The sequence below is a fragment of the Phocoena sinus genome, chromosome 9 (genome assembly GCF_008692025.1).
Source record: "Phocoena sinus isolate mPhoSin1 chromosome 9, mPhoSin1.pri, whole genome shotgun sequence".
In the NCBI taxonomy this organism is placed as follows: Eukaryota; Metazoa; Chordata; class Mammalia; order Artiodactyla; family Phocoenidae; genus Phocoena; species Phocoena sinus.
In genome coordinates, this window is record NC_045771.1 from 22,736,501 (window position 1) to 22,755,873 (window position 19,373).

Here is a 19,373-nt window from a genome sequence, read left to right on the forward strand (position 1 = left end):
CTATCTTTAAAAGATCCGCATGGACTAACACGAGATCACGTGTACATCTAATGAGTTTCACACCCTTTGTATATTTTATCCACACAGAAGACCCTCTCAGTTAAGTGATTGGACACATTCTTGAATATATCATCTGGGATACTGGTTTGCTGTATGTATTATCCCATTAAAGCATGTTAGCATTCAGTGGCCAGCTGGTTCTGTGTCACAGCACCACACAAGTCTTTGTGGTGGTCTGCTTCAGCTTGCCACATGTGTGCCCTCAAGCAGCTAGTAAGAGAATATTTAATCTCAAGGCCATTTCTTTTTTCAAATCTACCTGCCTGTCTGAAGGCATTCCTCCTAATTGGCTTTATTGAGGTTTTCCTCTAGGGGATGTCTGTCACCTTTTAGGGCCCACTGCTTACTCAGTCTTTCATACATAACAGCTGCTTGACTATATGCAATGCTGATCCTCCAGCTGAAGAGAGGTATAGGTTTCTGGCTCCTCCTCCTTTTAGGGGGTAGAATTTCACTGTTTTTAGTATTCACAGACTACAAGCAGAAGAAAATTAAAGTAAAAGACTCAAATTCATCATTAATAGTGCAACTTCTTAAGAGCTGACAAGAGTAGAAAAGTAAAGATCTATTAATTAACCCAAAATTCTTAGATAACCTGAAGAAATCTGGAATTTTTATTTGTCCTCTTTCAGTCTTGTAAACTTTGACCACATATATGTCAGTGTGTTTTCATACATATAGTTAGATACCACCCCCCAAAAAAAAAGGACAAAAAAAAAAAACTGAGCAAAGGAAATGGAATTTTATGATTGTTTTTATTTTGAACATGTAACTATAAATTCATGGCTTGCTTAGCAATATGATGAATTAATTACAGTTCCTTATAAGATGAGCAAAGTCAATCAATGGGATTTTGAAAGGTCAGCTGATGATTTTCTCTAGCAAATCAAGGATAGCATGGGTTTGTTTGGTTTTTTAAAATTATTGTATTTTTGGCTGAGTTGAGTCTTGGTTGCTGCGCGCGGGCTTTCTCTAGTTGCGGTGAGCAGGGGCTACTCTTTGTTGCGGTGCGCGGGCTTCTCATTGCGGTGGCTTCTCTTGTTATGGAGCACGGGCTCTAGGCGCGCAGGCTTCAGTAGTTGCGTCACGTGGGCTCGGTAGTTGTGGTTCACGGGCTCTAGAGCACAGGCTCAGTAGTTGTGGCGCACAAGCTGAGTTGCTCCGCGGCATGTGGGATCTTCCTGGACTAGGGATCAAACCTGTGTCCCCTGCATTGGCAGGCGGATTCTCAACCACTGTGCCACCAGGGAAGCCCCGGATAACATGGTTTTAATTCCCAGGTGATCTCAACTTATCTAGCCATCAGCTTCAACTATAATGGCCAAAAGCCATGGAAAGAGGAGGTCGCAGTCATTGGTTCTGGTTCACTAGAATCTACTTCTTGTGGGTTTTTACCCAGCTTTTTACCTCTCTGATTGTGAGCGGGACTTTTCCTTTCTTCCTCTCCTTTTAGCCCTGCTCCCTATTGAATTACAAAACAGTTAAATACCTTAAGGAGTCGTGGCTAACTCAGTGATTCTGAGCTTTGGAAGCCAGGAGTCCTCCAGGAGGGAGAAGGTCAGTAAAATGTAAGTTTGTTTGGATAGCATGCTTCTGGAGTATGAAGTTTTGTAGGAAAAGAAAAGGAACTTGCTCTTGATGGGAAATGACCTGAGTGTTTTAAGGACGTGTTCTCTGCTTCCAACGGTAAGAGTTTGGAGGCTGGAAGGCCATCCAGAGATGGTTGTCCTGATCCAGGTCTAGAAAGATACATTGGGCTTGATGTAGTTACATGCCAGTGGAAACAGAAGAGGAACTAGAGGCATTTCACTAGGATTAATAGTGAGTCTGGGAAATTGACTGAGTACATGGAATAAAGGAGGAAGGCCTAACCAAGGTCCTTCCGGAGGTTTGGAGCTGTCGATCTAGGTTTTAGGAGAAAGGAATAGGTTTTCAGGGAAATAATTTTAGGCATGTTTAAGACCAGAAATGTAAAGGACCAATTAGAAGGATTTGCTAATTATCAGCATAGACTTATTTCTTTAAAATTGTGAGATGATGAGCTTCCTGGAGTAAGAGCATAAAATACACTCTTTGTATTAATACAAAGACCACAGAATTCACATTGCTGAGCAAGTGGCTGATGTCTTTCCAAACAAGTTTTTCTGTATGTTTTTTGTTTGTTTGGCTTTAAAAAGAAGGAACCCAGGGCCTCGGACATCTGGGGAACAAGGAGTAGGGTGAGAAAAGGGGGAAGGATAGGTGGCATTGGAGAAGGGAGGAGGGCTATGATGGCTGCCAAGACCTAAACATTTTCTTGAGCTAGAGAACCCACAAGCACATAGCTCTTCCCATTTGGTCTCTGGGGTTAGGAGTGTGTAGAGTAGGTAATACATTTCTGCACACGTATCACAAACATGCAGATGCTACCTGGCCGTGACTGTGCTGTACCATGGTGGTGTTTTCTGAGTCACAGCATTTGGGGTATTAAATCTGAAAAACAAACAAAGATTATGCAAGTTCAAGTCTCTGAGAGGACTGCCGGCTTGGTAATTGTGGTTCCTGATGAGGCTGACCAAGTCACGCTTTGGCATCCACAGGGTTTTAACCTGAAGATAGCAGTATGCTTTACAAAGGTTTCCATTTTAATGTTCAAAGGAAATAGAGGAAGAAGAAATAACTTATGGTCACTGGTTCATAAACAGCCAAGAATAAAACATGAGAGATGTGATTCATCCCTTCCTGAGTGTCTTCTCTTTTAAGCCATGTACCCATCTTTTTGTGAGTCACCTGGAGTAGGGTGGCTTTACTTTAGGAATTGGTGCGGGGCGTCCTTTGTGGCGCAGTGGTTGAGAATCTGCCTGCCAGTGCAGGGGACACAGGTTCGATCCCTGGTCCGGGAAGATCCCACATGCCACGGAGCAACTAAGCCCGTGCGCCACAACTACTGAGCCTGCATTCTAGAGCCCACAAGCCACAACTACTGAGCCCGAGTGCCACAACTACTGAAGCCCACGTGCCTAGAGCCCATGCTCCACAATGAGAGAAGCCACTGCAGTGAGAAGCCCGCACGCTGCAATGAAGAGTAGACCCCCGCTTGCCACAACTAGAGAAAGCCCGCGCACAGCAACGAAGACCCGACACAGACAAAAAAAAGAAAAAAAAAAAGAATTGGTGCATTTTTGTGTGGGTGACTCATTTTAATTATTAATAAGTATTCCTTGAGGGATACAGGTAGCTGAAATTTCTTCTGAGAAGATGGCATATTTGTATTAATATTTTAGTCCTTTGATGTAGTTTGAAGCCTATTTTATAGTCATTTTTAGAAATGTGTATTTCTTCTTGTAAGGAGCTGCAGTATTCTCTTTTTGCAGATGAAGAAACTGAGATGCAGAGAGGAAGAGACCTGCTTTCCTACCTATAGTTTGGAATACCTCCACCTGGAGGGAATGATGGTGACAGCAGTGTGCAGAAAAAGGACAGTGAAAGGGTCAGGGAGGGCTACTAAATTAGAGCCTCTTCAGCAGCTTAGCTGCCAAGACCTAAACATTTTCTTGAGCTAGAGAACCCACAAGCACATAGCTCTTCCCATTTGGTCTCTGGGGTTAGGAGTGTGTAGAGTAGGTAGTACATTTCTGCACACGTATCACAAACATGCAGATGCTAACCAATCCTAAATCAGAATCCCTAGGGTAGGTATGCATATTTTGAAAAAACCCGGTGGGTAATTTTAATGGACGAACAACCAGGACCTAGACTTGCCCAAGAACCATTGCTGTAGACTGAGTGGGGTAAATGCTGCTTTTGATGAGAGATAAGTATAATTTGAGTGTTTTTAAAAATTAAATATGGATATAAATCATTAGTTTATGTGCCTAAGCTGAACTATGAGTGTTGTAATATTGTTAACATTAATACTGTAAGATCAGGTTGAAGAATCAGTCCTAATGGACTGCATTTTGGTTAAGTGCTGATTTAGTCCAAGGCAAAAGTAAGAGCTGTTTGCTCATGGTAAACCATACTTATCAGAGTTCTTGAGACTTTCTTTAAAAATTAAGGTATCCGGGGCTTCCCTGGTGGTGCAGTGGTTGAGAGTCCGCCTGCCAATGCAGGGGACACAGGTTCGTGCCCCGGTCCAGGAAGATCCCACGTGCCGCGGAGCGGCTGGGCCCGTGAGCCATGGCCGCTGAGCCTGCGCGTCCGGAGCCTGTGCTCTGCAACGGGAGAGGCCCGCGTACCGCAAAAAAAAAAAAAAAAATTAAGGTATCCAGTAATGGGGGCACCTGACTGTAATCTCTAGATTGTGCGATCCGTGTCTGGTTCTCTCCCTTCCGAAAAGTGGAAGGTCAGTGTTTTTTAAAAGACTTTGGAACTGATAGATGTTTTATATTATTAACAATTCTAGGGGGAAAAAATTTTATTATGATGGATTTTTCCAAAGATGAGTATCTTTATTTCATTCTTGGTTTATGATTTATGTCTCTTCTGCTAGAATATTTATCTTGAAAGAAGATTTTGTGCACAACTGCATGTTTGAGAGATATTTCTTTGGGGAGGAACCTCTCAATGGTAGTCATTCTGTTAGCCACTTTCAGGAATACTTTACTGCTTTAAAATGGCCATGGCAACAGCATCCTGGCCTTCAAAAGCTGTCATCTTTACCCAAAACTGGGCTGCGTACTTTTCCTTTCCTGCTCTTCTGTTTTAGAGGTGTGACTCAGCACATCTGTAAAATGGATCAAAAGTATGTTGATGTCGGAAGACAGTAGACACAGGAAGGAGAAACCAATAATTGAGGGTTTTTTTTTTTTTTTTTTTTAATTGAGGGTTCTTTTATTTGTTTGGAACAAATACATAGGCAAAGCCACTTATTGGTAGCTTGAAAAACTTAAAAGTAATGGTGAGGGGTATAAAATCTTTTCCTGGAACACATGAAACACCTAGTTATGAGACATGTTGTCTGCAATATTTCTCAAGTCCTAAAGTGCTTCTGAACTTAAAACCTGCACTTTATTTTTTTTTTTCAAGTTTTTTGTTGTTTGATAGGAACATTCAGCTGTTAATCTTTTGGGGGCAGCACCAATAATGCTGATGTGGCAGGAGAGGCCCCCAGTTTACTCCTGAACATTCTCTGCTTAGAGACCATCCTGTTGGCCTTGAACATGTGAGAAAGAAAAACTTTGGGGAGGAGGGTGGTCATTTCTGAGGGTATACAGTTTGATGCAGAGATGTGGGGAGCTTTTGCCATCATGGTTGAGACAGTGTTCCTTTTATCCACTAACAGAAGCAGTGTAGTGCATAAGCCCAGGTTTGAAACCCAGCCCCTTGGACAAGTTACCTAACCTCTCTGTGCCTCATTTTCCCCATATGCAAAATGGAGATAGTAATGGTACCTACCCCATTGGCTGTAGTGAAATTAAGAGTGTATATAGGGGCTTCCCTGGTGGCGCAGTGGTTGGGAGTCCGCCTGCCGATGCAGTGGGCGCGGGTTCGTGCCCCGGTCCAGGAGGATCCCATGTGCTGCAGAGCGGCTGGGCCCGTGAGCCATGGCCGCTGGGCCTGCGCGTCTGGAGCCTGTGCTCCGCAACGGGAGAGGCCCGCGTACCGGAAAAAAAAAAAAAAAAAAAAAAAAGAGTGTATATGTAAAGTGTTTACAGGGCCTGGCTTGTAGTAAGGGCTGTGTAAGTGTAAACTCTTGCTGCCATTACTATTACTATTATTAATGTTACTGTAACTCTGCTTTGGGATCATGTTCAGTTTGTAAAACTTAGGGTTCACACCCCTTGTTTTTTCTTCTTAATTTGCTTACCTTTTAGCATTTTCTACCATTGCCTTGATAACCCACCCACTTAAGGATAAAGAGAGGAAAAGTTTTTTCAGACTTCCATGTTTTATTAAATGTTTCAAACATATGCACAAGTAGAAAGGACACATTTATATGCAAATGCTATTTTTTTTTTTTTTTTTTTTTTTTTTTTTTTTTTTTTTTATGCGTTACGCGGGCCTCTCACTGCTGTGGCCTCTCCCGTTGCGGAGGACAGGCTCCGGACGCGCAGGCCCAGCGGCCATGGCTCACGGGCCCAGCCGCTCCGCGGCATGTGGGATCCTCCCAGACCGGGGCACGAACCCGCGTCCCCTGCATCGGCAGGCGGACTCCCAACCACTGCGCCACCAGGGAAGCCCCCAAATGCTATTTTTAAAGGCAAAAAAAGTAAAGTGTCATTTGAAGTGTGAAAATACAAGCCTTTTGCTTTGACATAACTTTTTAAAAATTTTTATTTACTTTTAATTTTTTATTTTCCTTTTTTTTTTTTTTTTTTGACTATGTCAGGTCTTAGCTGGGGCACACAGGATCTTTATTGAGGCCTGTGAGATCCTTCATTACAGTGTGTGGTCTCTTCGTTGTGGCACTCGAGCTTCTCTCTAGTTGTGGCCTGCGGGTTTTCTCTCTCTAGTTGTGGCATGTGGGCTCCAGAGCACATGGGCTCTGTAGTTTGCAGCACACGGGCTCTCTCGTTGAGGCATTCAAGCTCGATAGTTGCAGTGCACGGGCTTAGTTGCCCCACGGCATGTGGGATCTTAGTTCCCTGACCAGGGATTGAACCTGTGTTCCCTGCATTGGAAGGCAGATTCTTTACCACTGGAGCACCAGGGAAGTCCAACATAACTTTTAAAATATTCTTATGCATAACTTTTAAAATATTTTTATGCATCATACTGTGTACATCATTGTAATTCTAGAGAACATAATATTTTACAGACTTTCTCTATTCAGCATTAGAACATAAGCATTTTTCTCTGTCCCTTAGCCTTTACGAATAGTTTCAATGATTTTGTACCATGAATAGTTATTGGTTTGTTAAACATGTTGCTTCCTTTAAAATATATATGTAAAACAGCAGTGAAAATCCTGCCACAGATGGTTGGGGTTATGTTGGAAGATCATTTTTGTTTTGCTTTTTTGATTAAGGATCTCTGCATTTGTTTCCTGGTACGTGGGAATTTTACTTTAATGTGGTTCTTTGGAAAGTTGGCCTTATCAGTAATACCAAGTCCCTAACTTGGGGTTGAAGGTAAACCTGCTCTGTGTTAGTATCTGGTGCATGAGGATAGGATAGGTCAGTTCATCCTGGTTTAAACCTGGTATGACCCTGCTTACCTTAAAAGATTGCAAGCTAAAACACGGTAGTAGGATTTCTTATTACCCTTCTAGAAATGAGGGCAGTTAATGTATAATTAGCTAGTTGGGTATTCTTACAGTCATACTAAAACTCATTATTAAAGTTTTAAATTACTAGACAATAATTTAGTTTGTCTTTAATGTCAGAAAAGAACAAGATAACTTCATGCAATTATAAGATAAATGACCATGCATGGGGAAAGACTTTACCTAGACACAGGTCACTCTGTAGACCTGAGTGGTCCAATATGGGATCTACTAGCCACATGTAGTTATTTAAATTTAAATTAATTAGAATTAAAGATGAAAGATTTAGTCCTCACAGTCAAACCAGCTATATTTCACGTGCTCAGTAGCCACATGGCTACCATATTGGTAGCAGATACAGATCATTATCATCATTGCAGAAAGTTCTATTGAATAGTGCAGCTCTAGGTTTTTTTTGACTGCTCAGTTTTTTTACCTTATAGTGACAAGGATGATCTGCTTCTCATAGGATTTTCTAGAGCAGAGGTCAGCAAACGTTGGCTGCTTGATTTTGTATATAGTTTTATTGGAACACAGCCACACCCATCTGTTTATCTGTTATCTGTGGCTGCTTCTGTGCTAGTGGCAGGGCTGAATGTTGAGTAGCTGTGAGAGACCAAATGTGGCCCACCAAGTCTAAACTAGTATTTACTCTGGCCCTTTACGAAAAAGTTTGCTGACCCCTTTTATCTAGACCAGGTTTTCTCAACCTCAGCACTATTGACATTTTGGTCCCAGGTAATTATTTGTTGTGAAGGGCTATCCTGTGCATTGTATTGTAGGATGTTTAGCAGCATCCCTGGCCTCTGTCCAGTAGATGCTAGTGGCACCCCTGCACCTTCCCCCACCCGGTTGTGACAACCAGAAATTTCTCTACACATTGCCAAGTGGCCGCTGGGAAGCAACATCACCCCTGGCTGAGAATCATTAATCTAAAGTGACATGGCTTGACAAAACATTCACTTACAATACTGCATGAGAGCGCTCACTCTAAAACAAAATCCATTAAAAAGCAGAATAAATTGAAGAGTAGTTTCTATGCTACTATACTTTAGCATTCCCTCTTGAAACAGAAATGTTTTTTGTAAAACATGATGAGTAACTAGAGTGGGCAGAGAGATGGAAGCGCTAAGGTTCCACAGTTCACTGTCTGCTAACTGAGCAGCAAATAGAATGGAAGTTAGAGCATCTCTGAAGTTATGTGGATGTGTGGTTTATTTTACAGGTTTTCAAGCCCTACTTCCTTTATAAAACACTAGGTAACTGCAGGGTTTTTGTTGTTTTTGCTGTGTATGTAGATGTACACCCAGCACCTTGTGCTGAATCTAGTAAGAAGGGAGTTGTTAATGTTTATTAAAATGATTATTAATGAAAGCAGTAAATTGGTACTTATCTGTCTTATGATTGTTTATGATTTTAAGTGGTTCATACCCTCATTACCTAGAATAATTGAAAAACTGGTTATATTTACCTCCATTAGAAGTTAGGAGAATTGAATTAAATGTCAAGGCTTATATAATTGTATTCAGTTCTTTTAAGATCTGGTGCTTGAATACTTTCAGAGTGGGGATTTTCAAAGCTGTAGAAAATGGCGATGTTAAGAAATTAACTGCTTGCTTTGTAAGAATGTAGAGTGCTGTACAGTATTGGGGTACAAGTTTTAATAAACCATGTAGTATTTCTAAAATCTCAGTTTACAGAGTGGAGTGAATTCGAATTGGGACAGTTGCCTTTCAAAGAGAATACCAAGTGTACGTGGTTCTTCAAATTAAAATTAAATTTAAAAATTGGTATTGAAAGGAATATATAAGTCACATATAATGGACCACTGTTTTATGAAAAAATATCAGTGTAGTTAAATATGTTGACTACTGAATTCAAGTGAATTTTAGGTGAACTTGTTTGTTCCATGCATGATATATTTCTTGCTTGTTTTTCAGATCTTACCAATATATTTGAGTCCTTCCTGCCCCAGTTGTTGGCCTATCCCAACCCCATAGATCCTCTCAACGGTGACGCTGCAGCTATGTACCTCCATCGACCAGAAGAATACAAGCAGAAAATTAAAGGTAAGGCAAATAGCTTAGCCTGGAGACAGAAGAACTTAAGTCTGTTAGGTTTTGATCATCAAAAGCCCTTCTTAGTTACTTGTAATTTTTCTCAGGCCTAAAAAGAGACAGCTGTGGGCCGGAGCAGAGCTCACTAGCCTCTGTAGGTTCAAGGGTCAGAGACACCTTTAGAAAGCTGGAGGTTTCAGCAAGAAAGAAGAGAGAGAAAGCAAAAAAGGAAAGATGAGGAAATGGGTGACTTATTAGTTGGGTGGTAAGTAGACATAACCCTGCCAGAAATCCCTGTGACCCCCTATATGAAAGAACCTTTGCTTTCATTTGCTTCCTCTTGTCTTAGAAAATTAGAAAATTGGACTGGAGAGTAAAGTATTAATTGAAAGGCATAGTCTCATATTGGTTTGTAAATGGAATCATCCTGGCCCTTCAGGACAGCAGTTAACTTTGGGAGTTGGGAAATAATTACCAAATTCATCTTTAGACTTTGTTTTATTATATCATTTTACCTGTTGAATAAAAATTACCCAACTGGCTTCTTTTCTTGGTCCCATACTGATTTGCTTACATTTTGGGAAGTTTACATCTAAGGCACATTTCTACTGCAGATACCTGGCCCCAGTGCCCTGGTGCTATGGATTTTTCTATTAAAACTTAAAATGTGCTATTAAAGTTTAGAAATGTGCAAATGGTTAGTAGCACTAGTTAGCTCATCCTTTAAGATTTAGGATCCTGTTTTCCCATTCTCAGTTTACAGGCTAATGGGACACGAATTTCATTAAAATGAAAATGTGGTTGTGAAAGAACAACTAAAGCTACACACAAGGTTACCAGCATTCACCACGTTGTCCTTTTACCTCTGTGTATGTTTGAGAACTTTCATAGTGAAAGTCTAGATACATAAAGTTCCACCAGAAAGGAGAGGAGTTCAAAGTCCATGAAAATAGGCCTGCTCTTTTTAACAAATGGCAGGCATTGGTATTTACCCAGTTTTTAGCTTGACTCGTTCATCTGCCCAGCAGCTCAGAACATGAGCTTCTGCAAAGTGTATAGCCCCTCTGAGTACATTTGCAGGAGATGGCAGTAGAAATAATTTATAAGAGCCCAGAATGCATAGGTCTTCACTCTTAAATATGAAAGTATGAGACAGGATGGGAGCATCTGGGCCTATTTGTTGAACAGTAGTTTTTCTCATTCTTCCCTGGTCTCTTAGGGTATTGTTTGGTACTTTTTGTTGAGATAAAGTAAAAATAAATCTACTCTAATTAACTTACTTAGGTCTCAGGTGCTTTGCAAATTAATATCTAATTTATGTAACCAGACATAGCCAAAGAAACATAATTCAGGAAAATATGTATTTCATTTTTAACCAGATAAAATTCTGTTATGAGACTGTCTTACTTTGACATCAGAATCACTTAACAGTGTCTGCAACCCACAGATATCTCTGTGCAGAGCATATTTCTATAGCTCTTGTATTCATTATGCCTCTATTTAACACTATTCCTGTTTTAGTACATATCTGTTATAGTCCCAGTTACAAAAGGAACCTAACCTACGTTTTTATCTTTGAACAGCAAGCTCTAGCTTAGGGGGCTCTAGATTTCTGAAACATTAGTGTTGGCTATCACTTCCTTAGTAATCTGAGAAGATCATGACTATCAGACCTGAGCTCACCCCAGCTTCCTACCTTTATATATATCCGCCCCCCCCCCGCCCCCGCCAATCTTTTCTTTGTTTCTTCCTACAGGAAATAAGAGATCTTATTTCTCGGACCCAGTCCCCCCACCAACATGATCTCGTTCTCCATTTATCCTTCCTCCTAGCACTGTTGGTCTTCCTTCTCCTCCTGGTTACCCACCACCCCCATACTCAAAGGTATCCCCATGTCAGAAGCCTTTATCTGTTTCTGTGGACTCCTTTAGGAGTCCTGCTGTTTGTTTCCCCTCCTCTCTCCTCTTTTTTTTTTTTTTTTTTTTTGTGGCTGCATTGGGTTTTCACTGCTGTATGCAGGCTTTCTCTAGTTGCGGCGAGCAGGGGCTTCTGTTGCGGAGCACGGGCTCTAGGCGTGCGGGCTCAGTAGTTGTGGCTCACAGGCTCTAGAGCGCAGGCTCAGTAGTTGTGGCGCAGGGGCTTAGTTGCTCCGCAGCATGTGGGATCTTCCCGGACCAGGGCTCGAACCTGTGTCCCCTGCATCGGCAGGAGGATTCTTAACGACTGCACCACCAGGAAAGTCCTCCTCTCTTCTTAATCATTTGGATTTTTCTCATGACCCATTTTCCTCTCTGCAGCTTTGGTATTTTACCCCTTACCTTTCTGAAAACTTTTCTCGTTCCATTCCTAAACGTGATCATTCTCTTAAGATTTGGGTCCTTCGGCCCCTCTCTCCCTCCCCCACCCATTAGGGAGCTAATTCACCCCTTACCGCTTTAGATAATCCCCTCCAGGTAGTCAGTTTCCACGCCTGACATCTGAGGTCAGTGTATGTAACCTTTCTTACCGTGAACATGATTCATATTTAGTTGGTGCTATTTTATCTTGTAAATTATTGGACTGTCTGGGCTTCCCTGGTGGCGCAGTGGTTGAGAGTCCGCCTGCTGATGCAGGGGACACGGGTTCGTGCCCCGGTCCGGGGAGATCCCACATGCCACGGAGTGGCTGGGCCCGTGAGCCATGGCCGCTGAGCCTGAGTGTCCGGAGCCTGTGCTCCGCAATGGGAGAGGCCACAACAGTGAGAGGCCCGCGTACTCAAAAAAAAAAAAAAAAAAAAAGAAAAGAAAAAGAAAATATTGGACCGTCTGTAGGATGGGGCACCGTTGGAGCTGTCTAAAGATATGTCACTTCTCAAAAACCTTCCCTGAGTGGCATCTTAGCCTGCCATTCAGGGCTCTCTGTTACTGTGTGTGATCTACATCTTTGCCTTTACTCCTCTAAATGTATCAGTAACACACAAATTGGATGAATTTCAGATACCCAACTGTATCTGCTTCCTTAGTTCTTCAGGGAGAGTTTTCAACAAAAACAGAGTGACTTAACTACATATCCACTATCCAACTGTAGCAAAACCTGTACATTTTGCCTTACTTGCTTCAGATTTTTTAAAAGAAAGACAACAAATGTAGTTCTCTCCTAATGTGTTTTAATATCCCAGCCACTTCCTTCTCCCCTGTGCTTTGGCGAGGCTGTCTATGCCTTTCCCCTGGAGTGGCGTCTCCTATGCTGCAGCTGCCAGAGCTGCTTCAAGGGTCAGTGCAGACACTGCCTTCCTGGCTCTCAGGGGCCACAGTCCCTTCCTTCTGCTTCCCATTGATGGCACTTAACCCCCTAACTGCTTTTATCTTTGTCCGTGTTTCCTGCTCATTAGTGACCTTGCTCTTCATTTTTCTATCTCCTGAAAGGCCTTGTCCCAGTAAGCACTTAATACACATTGGTCTCCTTGAATATACTGAAGAAGGCTGATAGTATCGACTTACAGTGTCCAAGAGCAGTGCCAAAGTGCAGCAACTTCTTTCTACAAAGGAAGAAAAAGTAGCCAACCCAATAGAGAATAAAAATACAATGTCTAAGACTTTAGTAAACATTTCTCTCACTCTCAAAAAAATGAAGGCAAGTTCCTACCTAGCCAGGGGCTTTTGAAATCTCATTATCTCAGCATAAAATTTTGCTCCAATCAATCTGCAGGGGTGTAAGTCAGAAGCCTGCAAACTTTTTCTGTAAAGGCCCAGATTTGGCCACATATGGTCTCTGTCACATACTCATTCTTTATTTCTTTCTTCCTTTTTAACAGCCCTTTGAAAATACAGAAAATAATCTTAGCTGGCCCTGCACTGCATCATTCAGACTTGGCCCATATACCTTCTCTTCTAGTCCCTGCAACTCCATAGGAGGAAAAACAAAGCATTCAGACGTGAGGATGTATTTTTCTGGATAGGATTCTGTCCTGTTGTTTCATATTGTGTGTAGGCTACTTACTTGAAAAACCATCTGCACCTAGAGTTTTAGGAAAACGTTTAATTGTGTATTCAGCAGTTCTTAACATTTTTTTCAGCTAGCAGATACAGCCTAGGCTATAGCATCATAAATCTTCAGGTAAATAAATTAATAGGTGGTAAAGTCACTCAGGCTAGCTGGGTCCCCAGGTAGCAGCTCATTCCTGAGCAGATTGAGAGACTGTCTTCACCAGCTGCTTCAAAAACCTGACAGGCAGGATCTGTTTAGACTAAAATCTATTTCTAAAATAATAGATTTGGGCTGACTGTAATTACATAACTGCAAATCTAAAAATGATGGAGGATTTCCTTATAAGTTACTATGGAATCATAACTAGTCTTGTTCTATCTGGGGGGTGAATAGTTTTATTAACATAGAAAGTAAAAGAAAATGTGAGGTTTACATTTCCCCAGTCCATCAAGTTTGGAGGAGTGCAGCCATGTCAGTAGGCAACAAGGAGAGAGTGAGAGTGCCCTGGCTGGAAAACTGGGGCCTGGTTAACCCCAGACACTGTCCTGGACGTCTGCCGACCTTCCTGAGCCTTGCAGGCGAGGCCCAGGGTGGTCGGCTGTCTTGTACACATCCACGTGGGAGGTAATGGCCCAAAGAAGATCTAGCATGGCGGTGCAGTGTATCTGTTCCCCTGCAAATCAAGTGTTCAGATTTGCCTCTCTTACTAAGGGGGTGAAATGCATAAACTCCAAAGACACCTCCCTGCACAATTTTCCCCTTAGCTTCAGTGACTATAATAACTGTCATCTTTGTCATTGTCTGTTCCCTACTTCCCAAACCGAATAGGGAAAGCTTGAACCTCCCTGGGACTTGCCAGCTTTGGGATCGCTGAAGCACATGCCTGCCTGCTCACTATCCTTGTGTTTTCTTTATCCCAACCCCCTGTGCAGAGTACATCCAGAAATATGCAACAGAGGAGGCACTGAAAGAACAGGAAGAGGGCACCGGAGACAGCTCATCGGAGAGTTCTATGTCTGACTTTTCGGAAGATGAGGCCCAGGATATGGAGTTGTAGTAGAAAAAGCACCTGCTTTTCAGAAAGACTATTATTTCCTAACCATGAGAAGCAGACTATAATATTCATATTTAAACAAAGCAATTTTTTTTATTACTAAACAAGGTTTTTATGAATAATAGCATTGATATATATATATTATATATCACCCTTTAGATCTTGATTTCTTGGTCATTTCTCAACCTGAGGTGCATAGCATATTCCCACATTCCATTTTGGTAGCAATATGCGGTCCGAATGCATGCATTCATAAGTCCATTTAGCCAAGTCAGCCTGTGTGCTACTGAACTGTCAAAAGAAACAGCCGCTCTGATAGATAGACATGAGGAAAAATAACAGGCAAAAGTTGCTTCTTTTATTGATGGTTCCAAAGAAACAAACCAAACCAACCAGCTCTTGGATGTGAAGATAGAATAGTACTTTTTCAAACTGGAAAGGAAGAAATTGGGGAGGAAAAGCCCTGCTTGGGAGCATTTAGAGCCAGCCATGTCAGAATCAGAGCTGCTTCTTCCTGTGCATCCTAGGTGGCCCCATTTCTGTGGAGTAACAGTATAAAACAGGGAGCTAATTGGAGTATTGAAACTTAAAACAATTTTTTTGACTTGGATTTTAAGTACATTTTTATATGTAGATTCCTGCCCTTCTCGCTACCAGGCCCTGCAGCCACAAGTGTTTTGCTTTGGAGAACCTTTTGGAAATGTTTTCTGAATCTGATTCTTTTTCTTGGGGGTAGAATTTGTAATCCAGACCTGTTTTTTGAGAGGACAGGACAGGAGGAGAAAAGTGACTGGGAAGATGTTTCCTCTCATCCAACACGTGCAGAGTCACATCCTCATCCTATTGTTGGCCACTGTGAGACTGCTACCCTGGACTCAGAGCTTTATATTTGAGGATGGTTGTGGGGTTTGGTTTTTTTTTTTCTTTTCTTTTTGGTGTGTGTGCATTGTGCTTAGGTTGCAAATTTAATCTTCACCTACCAAGAGATGGCCTCCTCCTTGGACAGCCACTCAGTGGACCATTAGACTTGGGAAGAAGACCCTTCTGGTGGCTGTGACTCCTGGGTACTCTCATTCAGGTTTTGATTTTGTTTTCCCTTCTGCTGCTGCTCTTGGCAGCAGCCTGATCATCGTCTGCTCGTGGGAGTGGGAAATAGGTATTTTAGACCCAACTCACATTCTAAATTTAAAATGAGTAATAATTGGAACAAATAAAGGTTCTTGTACCCAAAGTGACTCTACATGGGAAAAACAAACAGCTTTTTTTTTTTTTTTTTTCAGAGTGAGACTGAATAGGAGGAAAGGATTCAGAAATACGATGTAGAACAGGTTTTGAAGGAAGAGAATTTTCTCTCCTGTATGTGTTAAGAGGAAATCAGTTTAAATGCCTGCTAATCAAATGTTTACTCAGCTAACCATATGTCTAGGTTGCTGGCAGAGTTTCTTTCAGATCTGAGTGTTGCCTGCTGAATTTGGAGAACTTCAGACATTAGCTGGTGGAGGGGGGTGGGGGGTGGTTGACACAACCAGTAGGACAATAGCAAAATTAGCCAATCCTGAAATCTTCTCGAGATGATTTTTGAATGTCCTACTGGGATAATTTAATCCTTCTCTCTGTGTGTTTTTAGTTTATAAGTGCTATATTCCACAAAATTTGAGTCAATGAGATTGAAGATACCCTATCTTTTTTATTCAAAAAGCACAATCTTTTCTTTGAAAATCTATATAAAGTACAACTTGTTTTTAGCATGATTATTTTCCTAAATAAAAAACAAAGAATTTACTTATTTTATGTTAATTACGGGCATGAAGCAAAAGGTTTTCTTTTTAAAAAAAAAATTAAAAGTGCAGTTATGTAGGGCTGTGGTTAGTTAACCGTACTGAGTTATCTATCTAGCATTTGTGGCTTGTTGGAAGGGTAGTATTAACTATTTAACATGTAATGGAGTACTTTAACTCTTATCTAGCACGTTGTCTTCTCATTACTTTGGGGGAGGGAGGGTCTCTGCTGGCACTGTCTAACTTGCTTACCTGCTGAATTAGCAGTTTGCTTGTGCTATAACCGTTATTTGTAGGTGCGACTTAGGGTAGGCTTAAAGTGCTGGGTGGTGATTTGAGTTCAAACAATAAAAAACTGTATTTTTTCAATATTGTATAAACAATAGTGTTCTAATTACCTTTCAAAAAAAATAATGTCCAGATAATAATTGCTTTTAATCTTGTCAAAAAACAAAAACAAAAACTAGTAGAACCAAGTTTAGGGATGGTATGTGAGCAGTGCCACAGCTCTGCTCCCTGACTAAATCCATGTTTCTCTAACCAAAAGACATCAGCTTGCCTGTGATCGAGAACTCCAGCACTAGGAATCTGTTGGTGCAGAATTTCCAAATGAAGATTTGTTGGAGGTTGCAGGGGTTAAGAAGCAGATCTGAGTGTGGCTACAGTGTGTATGCACGTGTGTGCGCGCCCATCCAAGTCTGTGTGATAAAGGTGTAACTAGGCTTCTCTGCTAGCACTGGAAGCTCCTGGAAAGTGCTGCCCAGATCACACTGTACCCTCTCATTCTGTGCAAGTCTATCCTTTTTGGGCACTAACCTTGATCCCATGCATGTTTTTGGCTCTGTGTGGAGCTTTTCCTCTCCACTTGGAAATTGACTTTTGATATGTTGAACAGTATCCCTTCTTACACTAACTTTTCGTCCCTTCCCTGTGCCTGGGAGAGGTAGGAGTAGGAGAGGAAGCTGGAAGAGGGCGTGGCTGTGATTCTGAGGACTCTGGGCCCCCAGTAGTAGTTGGTAGAGTGAGTCTGGAGCAGGGGGTGGTATGACACCAAAAGCTTTTTCCACGTTGTCCCATCATAACACTCAGAGAAGCATTCAGAGTCCCTCAGAAAGGCTGCACATTATTGCTTTTAAAGGTGGTGGTGGTAGGTCAGAGCTGCTTCTGGCAGTTTCCCTTCCCTTCCCTTCCCTTCCCTTCTTTAATACCCATCATTTTTGAAATCCTGCTTTGTGGTTTACCAGCGCAAGCCATTCTTTGCCCCTGTTCAAATGACTGAGCTCCAGCTCTCGCCAAACACCAACAAGCAAGATGGCTGCACCACAGCAGCCTGCAATCCGCTACCCTCCAGCCGCCCCAGCACCGGGGCCTCGTGGGTTGCGTTTTAAGGTAGCCAACCTAGACACTGGCGTGTTTGCTCTTTTGTCTTCAGTCGTATCGCGCTCCTTGAGGTTGCTGTGCAGTTTCAACCAGCGTTTTATACTAGTGAGATAATTATCAGAAGTTGCCATATATCTCTCCAGTACCTAACGTTTTTCTTCCACTCCAAAAGCTGTTCTAATTGCCAACTGGCTGATCTAAGCTCCAGAAGAGTGTCTCCCCTCGAAGGAATTTTTTCCCTCACAAGGCTCCCTGAAGCCCTAGTTGGCCTTGGCCTGACACTTGCTTTTTATTAGGCCTCCTGTTGGGATGGCTGAGAATCATGAAAGACAGATCCTCTGCTAGCCCCGTGGTGAAGTTGTTAGATACCAACTTTCTGGGAACTAGTGTTTGACTTTAAATGGCATGTGACCCTTCTGTGTTCTAGGGACTCAATTAGAAAAGTGAAAGCCATTAACAGAAGTTAGAGTTTTATTCATCTCACCAACTTCCTGACTGGGTTCACAGCCTTGTTGACTGAAATCATTTCTGATTGAGCTCAAAGACCTGCATTTCTTTGGACTTCTGAATCCATGTTCATATTTTCTCTGGCCACTGAACACCTTGGTGATTCCATTAGGGACTGAATGGAGTGGAGGCCCCTTGGGGGGAAGGGAGAGTAAACCCTCAGGTATGCAGTTTCTCCACTCACCTGAGGAAGGGCCAGGACTCTTAATTCAGCAAATACTCATCTTGGCCGTGGGCTTGGGAAGAAATGGCCATTATTTACTGATTGTATTTGGTACATATTGTGTGATACTTGAAGAGATAAAAGGGACTTACCAGCCCTTAATTGAAATCTAAGCTTTTTATCACTTATTTTTTCCTTGCCCCCTCTCCTCCCTTCCACCTTTTACCTTGCATTGTGATGATCTAGTGGGCACTTCTGTCAACAGGACAAATGCCTCCTCTGACTATAACCTCTTAATAGTTGTGTATAATGAAAACTGTAAACTTTTTTAAATAAAATGTGTATATACCTTGGCAAATGGCTGGACCTTGATCAATAATAGCCCCCATGATTACTAAGCCCGATATTTTAGAACACCCTCCCTACTCATCCGGCTCCTCTGAGCAGCAGACGATGGCTTGCCTTTTTTCTTTTTTTTTTTTAACTGAGACTCTCTTACGAGGCAGGTGACTGGGTTAGTTTGGGAAGGGATTGTCATATGTAGGCAGTAGTAACTGAGAGGCCCTGCCTACAAGAGCCCTACCCCTATGCCTGGAGTGGCAGGTGACTGCTGGCTATAAACAGGGCTGGCTCTGAGGCTTCTCTACCAGAGCCTTGAAAAGCCATCTGTTCTGTGAAGTCCTGTAGCCTGGAGGACCCCGCCTTCCCCCATGTGCATCAACAGGTATGGCTCCTGTGTTGCCGTTCAGCCCAAACCTCTAGACCCTGTTAACTAATGCTGAGCAAAGCGTACCCACTTGGTCTGGAGTTCACAGACAGTACAGCTTCCTGCTGGGGCTGGTCTGCCTCAACAAGGAAGGGGGAAAGCCGTGGGTGTTGCTTCTGAAGCTGATCACTGCATTAGCCCAACATTTCAGTTCCTTTCTAAAAGCATGTGTCCTCGTCTGCCACCAGGTGGCGATGTTGCCTCATTAGTCTATTTCCTTTTGCTGGATTTAGTTAGAAGACCCTTTAGACAAAGGGAAAAGTTGTCCTTTGGTCACATGCCCTCATTCCCCCAACTCTCTTCCACTGTTTTCTTCTCCTTATTCATTTCCCCCACACTCCTTTTTTTCCTCACTGCATCCCGATGTAGTTGACTGTAGGCACAGCTTTGTATCTACCAGAGAGGAGGAGGATAAGGCCACCCAGGAATCCTGCCAACAGACATCTCAAGCGCCCC

General features: G+C 42.3%; 1 protein-coding gene across 1 annotated transcript in view; it reads left to right on the forward strand.

The window, feature by feature from the left end:
- The window catches only part of UBE2H (ubiquitin conjugating enzyme E2 H), a 100,038-nt gene extending 81,534 nt beyond the window's left edge, over nucleotides 1–18,504 (forward strand). The window contains exons 6-7 of the mRNA XM_032642767.1: nucleotides 9,187–9,315; nucleotides 14,202–18,504. Of these exons, the coding sequence (XP_032498658.1) occupies nucleotides 9,187–9,315; nucleotides 14,202–14,326 (254 nt within the window). The 3' untranslated portion in view covers nucleotides 14,327–18,504. The remainder of the gene's footprint in view (nucleotides 1–9,186; nucleotides 9,316–14,201) is intronic.
- Nucleotides 18,505–19,373: the final 869 nt, after the last annotated feature.